This window comes from Epithele typhae (genome assembly GCF_022376455.1).
Source record: "Epithele typhae strain CBS 203.58 chromosome Unknown BXZ73scaffold_187, whole genome shotgun sequence".
Taxonomy (NCBI): domain Eukaryota; kingdom Fungi; phylum Basidiomycota; class Agaricomycetes; order Polyporales; family Epitheliaceae; genus Epithele; species Epithele typhae.
This window is the reverse complement of record NW_025954378.1, coordinates 30,748-41,164: the sequence shown is the minus strand read 5'-3', so window position 1 is coordinate 41,164 and position 10,417 is coordinate 30,748. Positions and strand designations below refer to the sequence as shown.

The following is a 10,417-nucleotide window of genomic DNA, read 5'->3' as shown; positions in this document are numbered from 1 at the left end:
CCCTCCTAAAAGTGTAGTACTCTTCGATAGTGTCTTCGCTTGATCATTCTTCTGCTTGAGCCTGTACCGCAGTTCTCTCTTCGTCCTCGTTGATTATTGTGTCGAAGGGAGTATGGGGCTCAGGTGCGGGGCTATGGATTTCCACGCGAAGATTGGGTCGTCCGTGAAGAGGGGTCCTTGGCAATAGAATGAGGGGGGTTCCAGGGGCAGCGTATAGGTGCGAGTTGCGGGAGTTTTCCCTATGGCTTGTTTCCAAACTTGCGTATTGCTGAACGATATCCGTGATGTCTGACGTTTATACTGTGTTCTGCGTTCGAGCAGTACACAGCCTTCCTTGGTCCTAGATAGATACTCTGCACTTTATAGAAGTGGAGGGTTCGAGACTTGAATCTAATGTTACGTCTGAGGGCTTATTCCGGCTGGAATACGACCTAGGCGCCTTGTGGTTACGGTGGCGATGCTCAGAGCGCTTGTGTGCTATCGAGCGAGTGTGCGAGCGACAGAGAGTAGATTGCGCGTAGTCAGGTAGACGTAGTAGTACAAAGGAGATTCAAGTCTGGGGAGGGAGCGCTCTAGGGCGTCGTCCTTATATACAGGGGCGAGAGTGGGGAGTCACATTATCTACGAGTCATCGCCAGTCTGCATGACACAGTCCTAGTCGTAGCGACACATTGTGACTAGGTACCGCAGGAGGAGTCAGGACGAGTACACGATGAGTGGCGATGAGTATGTATGAGTCAGAGAGTACAGCATACGTATTTAATGGGTCTGCATATCGGGGGAGCGGGGGTTATGGATGGAAATTAAATGGGGGGCGACGTACTAGCGTTCATTATCGTATAAGGCTGGTTGAGGGTCCGGTTCACTTCGCGGGTAGAGCTGCAATGATCTGGAGCCGTGAGCCGGGGATCACGAGCCGGGCGGCTCCAGCTCTTTCCGGCTCCGGCTCCCAGCGGCTCCGGATCAAAGGGGCTGAAAATTGGCGGATCTGTGGCTCGATCCACGGATTATCCGCCGATTCTCGAGCAATATGTGTATATATACTACAAAAGCTATGTCAGTCAAAAGCCATTTGAAGCAGCTTTCTAATGATATAACATGTGTGTTATTTGGTGTAAAAGTGACCGAGGTATTGATACAATACTACTTCCTTTCACTTGCGGCGCTTTTGGCGCCTGCATCCGGCGTCTGCCCGCGGGAATCCGTCCCGATTGGGCAATGTTCGGATTCGAACGCGGCGTTTCGCGCGTCACTTGCCTGCCTCTATCCTCGCTCGTTCTCCACTTATCCTCCACCCTCAGTCGATGCGGGGTCATCGCGCGCGTGCGCAGGGCCGTTCTCAAGCCCAGGAGTTGTATCATGGTGTCGCGGTGAGCTCCCGCGGCCCCGATCTCTTCTGGTGAGTTCTCCGCACCTCGCGCGTCCCTGCCCATCTCGCGCTCACGCTCACGCTCGTCCGCGCGCGTTGCCCCTTGTCCGCGTCGCGCTCGTCCACATCTCCGCCTCGCCATCCCCCGGTTTGCCCCTGGCTCGCCCCCTGCTCCTCCGGCTCGCGTCGCCCTCCGCCTGCGCTGCCCTTCGCCTCCTTCACCGTGTCCCTGCCCTCCGCCTCATCCACGGATCCGCCTCGCGTCGCCCACCACCTGGCACCACCTCCGCGTCTCCCGCATCTCACGTCTCGCCCGCATCACCCACGTCTCGCCCGCGTCGCCCTCGCCCGCAACCCGCATTGCCCACGTCCCCCACCTGCCTCATCTCGCCCGATCCTTGAGTGCTCCCCGCCTTCTCTGCTCCCCGCGTCACCTCCCCCTCCCAGGTTCCAGCCGTGCTGCCCTCGCGCTGGCCCTCTTCACTCTTCAAGCCCTCCACACGTCGCCCTCGCGCCCTCCACGCCCCCGCGTCTCGTCCCTCTGGTGCGCGGTTGCGGCCGCGCTGGCCCTCTTCAAGCCCTCAGGCAGCCGTGCTGACGGCGCCCCAGCCTCCCGCCCTCCCGCCCGCGCCCTCACGTCCGCCTTGGTCGTCTCCCCACCACGTCTCCTCCGCCTCTTTCCCCGCCCACGTTGCCCACGTTGCCCGAGGTCCTCTGTCCTCGCGGCATTATCACGCTCGCGCGCGCGGCTGTTTGGGGCTGCGGTGAGCTCCCGCGGCCCTCATCTCCCCTAGTGAGTCCTTCCCTGCCCCTCTGCCCCCCGCGTTGCCTCCCCCTTCCCCCAGATGACCCTCACGCTCGCCCTCTCTGTCCGGCGTCACCAGCGTCGCCCGCGTCGCCCGCTTTCCCCCGCGTCTCCCGCGATCCCCACCTTGCCACCGTCGCCCACCGCGCGCTTTGCCGAGTCGCCCGCATCGCTCACCTCGCCCACCACCTCACCACATGCCGCTGCGTCGACCTCATCCGCCGAGTCGTCCTCGTTCAGCCGCAGCCCCACCTCCCCCGCGTCTTCTGCGACTTGCCCGCCGTGTCCTCCACCTGCGCCTCACCACCTCGTACAAGCCCTCCGGTCTGCCCACCTCCACGCCGCCCATCTCATCGCCCACGCTGCCCGTTCCACTCCCGCGTCACCTACCCACCTCGCCACCTTGGGCCTCACCCGCGACATTCTTGCTCCGTTGCGTCCCCACCGTCCCGCCCCAGCACCACCGTTGTCTAACCACCTCACCCGCGTTGCCCATGGCCCACCCCCGCCTCACCCGCATCCCCTGCCTCGTCCATCTCGTCCGCACCGCCTCGCCCGCCTCATCACCGTCTCGCGGCTGCGTCCGTGGTTGCATCCTCCGCATTGCCCGCCTAGCCCGCGCCCACCTCACCCATCACTCGCCCCCTCGCCCGCATTGTGCCCGTCCATCTTGCCCGCATTGCCGCCTCCCCTCCACATTGTAGTTGTATGTCTGTAGCCACTAGTACACCTACTGAATGTATGTAGAGTAGTAATTCTGTTAATGAAACACCCCTCTACTTGATTTTAATGACTATGGATGCAATATCATACCCTTAAACAACATATCTGGGTGAGAATGATCCGCAAAAGCAGCTGAGCTGCACCGAGCCACAGACCACGGCTCATTTTGCGGCTCGATCCACGGATTGCGGCTCCAGATCGCGCGGCTCCGGCTCTTCCAGCGGCTCTGATCCATGCGGATCTGGATCAAGCCCCCGGAAGTCACCTGATCCGTGGGTTCGGATCCGGATCATCCGTGGATCGATCTCCAAACAGCCTTATTATCGTAACAGCGTGCGCCAAAGACGACACACTACCATGCATGTGGATGACTGTACAGCGTATGATGACATGCAGTGTGCAGGTGATAACAATGCGTGTGTGGAGGACAACATGGACGGGCCATTCTGACGCAGGCAGAGAGCGTGAGTGCGGACTCGGGCGGACTCGGTGGAGGGTGGACGATGTGGCAGGCAGCAGACATGGCAGATGTGGATAACGCGCAGATGTGGAGGAAGCCCGGAGAGCGTGGAGGACGTGTGGAGGACGTGGAGGACACGAGAGTGGGTGAGGGAAGAGGCGGGCCAGGGGACGGGAGGGTGGAGGTCGAGGACGGGAGGATGTGGAGGACGTGGCAGACATGGCACAGTGGAGGGGAGAATATAATATGTGCATTGGTATTCCTACGTAGACACCCTTAATTAGCATTACCCTGGGCCTCACGACGCGCGCGCGCAGCCTTCTTGTCCTTCAGGAAGTCCACCATCTCAGTCTCGGGAACCAACGCAGGGATCTGGGCCCAGGAGCCAATGATCGTGTTCGCGCGAACTGAGTCATTGCCCATCGAGTGACGAAGCCACGAGACCGTGAGGCGACCACGTGAGAACACCCTCTCTGCATCTGTGGATGTAGCCGAGGGGATTAAGGGCAATTCAGATGGAAGCACGAATGAATAAAGCAGGCGGACATACCTGGGATGGATAAATAATCAACGGCCATGCGTGCGAGGTGTACATCCTCCGTGCCATTCCCCATGGCCACATTCCAATATGCGAGAGCATTGTCAGCGTTCGGAATTGGGCTCGAGTCGAGCCAGGCCTGAAGTGCGTCCACATCAGGCTTGTTGTGTGACGCACTTCGAGAGCTGATGTTCGCGAAGAGCTGTAAGCAACTAAGTCAGTGCGCGCATATATAAATATGTAGCAAAGAACGTACCGCGAGACTCTCCTCGCGAGCTTGATTGACCGCAGCCAAAGAGGATTTGCCCTTCTGCTTGCGCGAGCTGCTAGCAGTGCTCAATTCTTCAGTGGCTAGAGGGTCGTTTGGGGAGGGCTTGTAGTACTTGAGCCAGACCTCCGTGATGACGTGTCGAGCTTCCGAAACCCAGGTGTTGTCCCATTCAGCATCGTCAAAGTACTTCATCTTATAAGGGGGGCTGAGCACTGCACGCAGCACAGACGTAAGTCCTTCTGGGACTGTACACACATGGGGAAGGACGTACTCATGGCAATCCGGTAGAGCGGTGTGTCGTCCGTCTTGCTGTAGTACTTGTCGAGTATGCCGCGTGCAAGGGCAGCACTCTGTCGGATTACGGGGTGTACATCCTCACGGGTTGCATAGCAGTCGACATGTAAAGTAAGCTTATCCATGTATGGGATTACCACATGCAGGAGGGCCTTGTTGCTCGTCGAGACCTCAAGAGTGGCAACGAGGAAAGGCTGTAGCATCAAAATGAGCATTGCGTACTCGTGCGAGGCAGTAGATAAACATTTACTTACATCCATGAACCGGTGGAGTTGCTCGATAAGCAACCAGTCTTCGTCTTCCAGCTTGAACCGAAGAAGGTGGATACCGCCTGGCCGGTTGAACTGCCGCATGACACAAACGTTGCCGAGAACCTCCTTCATCTCAAGCGCACGCTTCAGAACCCTGATGATGGAGTTCCAGCGGGTCTTGACGAGATGGACGAGGATGATGGCACTGAGGCTGTGCGCCTCTGCGAGCTGATGAAGTTCCTCACGGACGGCAGGGTTGTGCCAGACTGTCTGTGAGAGCTGCAAGACCTGAGCGATAGACTGTGAGCTAGTCGAACGTGTAGCAATCGCACCTGAGATCTCACCTTATGCAGAGCTTCAACAGCCTCCTTGATCTCCTCTGGAGTGGTGGAGCTGTTTGAGTTCTCAAGCATGTCGATCAGCTCCGCATTGGCATGCTCGCGGTCCGTGTCCTCTTCATTGTCATCCTCTGCCTCGTCTTCATTGTCATCCTCTGCCTCGTCCTCAGAGACGTCCGAGGCATCAGAGTCCGTATCAGAGTCTTTTTCCTTGTTCTTGCGTGAACGAGCCTTTTGAAACGGCTTTAACGCGGCCTGTCCAGTGCAGAATGAGGTTAAAATACGTTGCATTATCGACTACATTGTACACGTACCTTACAGACAAGGTTCAAGATATGCCCGAAGCACCGCACTTGCCCCCGGCCGATACGCAACTCTGGGTACGTCTCGCGCAGGACACGCATCATAGCCGTGTTGACCTCCGCATTGTCAGAGGTCACAGCCAAGACCTAAAACCAGAACAGTATCAGCTCAATATGGCAGCGATAATCAGTGCACGTTTGGAGCTTATGCGCACCTTGTCCAAGATCCCAAAGCGGCGGAGAACATCGGCGAGCATCTTGCCGAGATAGTCGGCTGTATGAGCCTTGAATAGTCTGTGCGGGAGTGGCGGATCAGTGATGCACATGAACGAGAACGCAAAGGACTTACTTCGCGAAGTCAAGCGTGATATGCTTGATCTCACGCTCTTCACGCCAGTGCACCGTAATCCCTAAGTAGGAGATTACATTTGGTGCAGTCCACCCGTCGAAGCAGACATGAACAGCACCCTTGATAGACTAGGAAGTCGTCAGCATCCATTTGCAAGCCCGTTCCAGGTTGAGAGCTTAGAAAACTTACCTTGAGGAAGGCGACACAGCGGTACTCCGCCTCGAGGTAAATATCACGAATATCTTTGGAGACGATCGCACACGTCGGGACCTTCACGCGCGCGTAGAGCATCGCGCAGATAGTGCGGAACTCTTCGTCCTCAACAACCGTGAAAGGACGCTTGCGGCGTGCACATCACATCGCACAGAGATAGCGCATGCGATGTGGTGTGTACGTCACACCAGCCGCGAACCTCTGGATGACGTCAGTCTCCTTGTTGAACGCTGCCGGATTGCATTTCTTCACGTGCCGACCGAGGTTCCCTGTCGATTCTTCATACGCAACGTGGGACACGGACTTTAGAGGGTGGCTGTATCCGAAAACAAGATCAGCACACACTGACAGACTCGTAGTAGTAGAAGCCAGGAGAAACTTACGCCTTGCAGTAAAACCTATGTACAACCTCGTCCTTCTGGTTACGTTCAATCGTGGGGGGTATGTTGAAATGGTCGTAATAGGGTGAGTCCCACACCTGCATGAGACGGTCTGTCCAAGCGACATCGTGAATATGGATCCGATGACGCATGCGTACTAGCAAAGGTATTGTGCTTACCAAGTGTCTCCTCAGCGGTCAGACCCTCACTTGGTAGGAGTGGGCCATTACTGGCAGAAAACGATTAATGAGATGTGGAATATAATGGGAAGATATGAGAGACCTTAATAAGCTATATTGAACACCACTACTATCATTACAGACAAACAAGAACAGAATATATAGCAGAAGTGCAAACATTGTGAAAGCTAGTACTAAAGTGCTTACTATGCAGATAAAATCCAATACAGTACAACACCCTGTGTTATAGCTGCCCTTCTGGATATAGTCAAGATTTTAGGTGCTGTATTTGATTTTACAGAGACAGAGTACACACTATTGTTCTCTATTTCTAGACCACCTGAAGAGGGAACTAGGGTCAACAAAGGGGTTGCAGTCATATAGGCCTTCTACATAGCTTTCTGATGTATATACAATCACCCCATATCCAAAGTTAGTAGGCACCAGTGATAACATCTACACTGTGCCTTATCTAATGGATATAAAGTCGAGCTGTAGGTAGATTAGTAACACACTCTATAGTAGCTGCTTTCATGAATATAATCAGGATTTCAGACAATTGATTGGATTTTACAAAACCTGAATACCCATTGTTACAACCAGGCCTGCATAGCACAGCCACATGTAGAAAAAAGCGGCACTACCAGGGATTGAACCCAAGGCTCCTGGGTCCCCCACCCAGGTGCTGTACCAGCTGAGCTGAGCTGAGTTTGAAAAAGGCATTCAAAATAGGCACCTAGCTGCACTTTCAGCCACTGGCAGCTGTGGAAGGGGCAGGAGGGGGCAAACAGTGGCAAACAGTGTCCATATATGGCAGAGAGGCATGGGAGAGGCTGCTGACAAAGATTGGGGAGCACAGCCCCACCAAAAGAGGGTGGATTGTAGCCAGGGCTTGTGGATGACAATTTTAGGTGGCTAGGTGTGGCTTGCAGTAGCTGGCAGTGGTGGCTGTGGCTGAGAGCGAACATAGGCGCCCAGTAGCGCTGAGATGGGCTGGGTGGCCAGTCCCAGACTCTAAACATGCTGTTATGGGCTCAAAGCATACAAAATGATAAACAAAGTACATAGATCATGTGGGCAGTGCTACTAGTACCTATCTACCAAAAATGAAGCAGATCCAACCATGGGAAAGGGATGGATGGCATGCAAGGCTTGTGGATGTAGCAGTGCCGTGGGCGCCTCTGAAATAGACGCCCATGAGCGCTGTGCTAACCCACATCATCAGTATGTGTACAGAGGGGCCAAAAATGCGAAGTGGGGGATAAATGGGGGTCTACAGAAAGAGCACACACCTGGAAGCAATCTAGCAGTGTTCTGAGAGTGATAGAGAATAGGAAGGGAGGCATAGTGATGTCAAAGTACCATGGTGATGAGCAACTAGACAAACAACACTTACCTAACACCCACAGACACCAAAGCTTACCAGAGAGTTGAAGAGAGTGCTGAATCCATCTCACACAAACTCGGTCTGTGCTCCAACGACCAGGCCACCCGAAATGGCAATGTCGCAGGCATCCCAGGCTCAAGACCACCGCTCTAAATCGGTGCACCGAGTAGGCATGGTACAGGAGCACAGGGACTGGGGGGTGGGGGGCATCCTCCCACTCATAAGCACTGACTTTGGCCAAAAGCCAGGCAACAGAGGTGAAGGGTGGATGAGAGTCCCCCAAGAGAGGAGGAGGAGGAATGACAGCAGCGATGAGAGTGCACTGCTGGTGCTTATGTAACACTTTTCTCACACACCATATTAGGCAACTGCATATGGAACATTGCTTGCACTCTCTATTGCTCATTCTTGTCCGTTTCTTATGATTTAAACTATGCCAAGTACGTATTCAAAGTGGCGTTTGAATGGTGTATGTTACATAAGCATATTCCCAGGCACAGTGCTATAACCCAGTCAACACTGCCAAGCAGTAGTTGCTACAGTATAGCAGCTGCAATGCACAATACACAACACAACATATACTGTCTTGTAGCCCTTCAAAGAGGTGTTCTAATGCACCTACATATATAGTGATTGGTTCAGAAACCAGCTTATAACTAGTCATACACTGTCCATATAGTGTTCTACTAGTGTTACTCAACCTATTGCACAGCATCTGCTTCCCGTATCACATGATATGCACCGTTAGGTTAAGCTCGTCAATACGTATCCAAAACCCCACAATCATCCCAACGGACAACATCTGAGCTTATACCAGCAGTTACAACATATGAGCCATATGTTGTAGACCCCATTACACCCCACCCACTATGTATAAATAAGTGCCTCTTTCATAATCGTACCAACCACTATGAGCACTAGGTTCACGAATATAATCAGCATTTTAGGGAATTGATCTGATTTACTAGTAGGCAGATGTGGGTGTAGTAGGCAGGGGCAGGGCGCTACAGCCACTGGGCGTCAAATAACTTGCGGAAGCCTCACTTTTCTGAAAGCAGCCCTTCAAAATTCGAATCAAATCCGATAAATCTTGAGTATATTCATAGTAGTAGTCCACATAGAGTCTGACTGGAACCCCTAAAGAGCGCCCATCTCAGTCAAGTTGAATAGGTGTAGACACTAATAGGCACTGCAAAGTGTATCAGGGAGTGAAGCGCTGGTCCCAGGTGGCAGTGCAAACCCAGCGCTAGTGAAACCCTACAGGGGGACCCTAACCCAGAGCTAGGGTGATGGGAGTAAGTAGAGAACCTATGCGTGGGAAGTGGCTGTGCTATTGAAAAGTAACAAAAATCCCAGAGACTAGCATTTTCCGTGTGTTGCGCGTCGCAGTCTGAGCCCACCCCATAAAGAACGATTCATTTGTACCTCATTAATCGTAATAACGCTTTGCGAAGCGGGCCTGGAGGTTGTCGGAGGTTGAGCCACCTCGTGACACGGCCTTGGAGGACGCCACTGTGGCCTTCTTCTTCGTCTTCTTCTTCCCCTTGGCCTTCTGCTTCCACGCGTTCGACTTCTTCCTTTTCATGGTCATCTTCTCGCTCTCATCGCTCGCATCCGAGGTGTCATCGTCTGATGCAGACGAGGGTTCATCCGTGACGAAGTCGGAACCGTTGCCGACAGCGTCAGCCGAGTCGGACTCGGACTCGAGAATGATCGGGCGACTGCTCGCCGCGCCTGAACCCAAGTGGGATGCATCTGTCGCCGTGCTGATTAAGAGCGTAAATAGATTATAAGCGAATGAAATGAAACTGGAACTCACCTTGCAGTCCCGTGCCTCGCACGTTTGGACATCGGTTGCGTGGCCTTGGTGGTCTCCGATGAAGTAAGTTGCTGGGAGCCACCTGGTAGGATGGAGTCGGGTGATGGGCTGCGGTCCGCAACGCGACGTTTTGCTCCAGAGGGCTGAGATTTGGAGACCTCCGAAGGGTTGGGGCTCATGGAGGACTGAAGGATGAGTGACGATTGTCAATGAGGGGTGGCAGGGAATGAGGGAAGAGACAAGTGAGCACATACCGTCAAAGCAGTGGGCTACGCTATATACTCCTGAATCGTAGCCCTTCCGAGACTGTCACCGTGTTGGTCAGCCATGTGAATTTGTCTTCGTGCGATGCTGAGCAATGGTCTCACTGTAAAATCCGACCGGATCAGCCTATGTGCTGCACCTGACATGTCGAAATATTTCCCAAAGCTCACCCGGACGTTAGGAATCATCCCTGTTTGCCTAGAGATAGTCGAATGCAGGAGACATTGGCCCGCACATCCACACTACGTGCCTTGGTGTGCCGTGGACCTGCACCATGTGGCAGTGCACGAGGCTTGCTAGAATGAGCATGAGATGGGTTCCTGCATCATCCAGCGGACGGAAAAATGAGTGAGCGCAAAAACCGCATGCCTAGAGGCAGTACTCACTGATAACACTGTTGTGGTGCCTACCGCATGTCTTCGTCCATCATTCCCATTGTGGCTAGGCTTCCGGTTGAAAGACAGCATGACAGTCG

At 54.1% G+C, this 10,417-nt stretch overlaps 1 protein-coding gene across 1 annotated transcript; it reads right to left on the bottom strand.

The window, feature by feature from the left end:
- Nucleotides 1-1,357: 1,357 nt before the first annotated feature.
- On the bottom strand, nucleotides 1,358-3,132 carry BXZ73DRAFT_83406 (uncharacterized protein; the record flags this gene model as incomplete). Its single annotated transcript, XM_048023909.1, has 7 exons — nucleotides 1,358-1,643; nucleotides 1,676-1,938; nucleotides 1,969-2,088; nucleotides 2,352-2,467; nucleotides 2,565-2,751; nucleotides 2,801-2,904; nucleotides 2,988-3,132. 7 exons carry the CDS (start codon nucleotides 3,130-3,132, stop codon nucleotides 1,358-1,360), a joined length of 1,221 nt encoding a protein of 406 aa, XP_047870981.1.
- Between the last annotated feature and the right edge of the window lie 7,285 nt (nucleotides 3,133-10,417).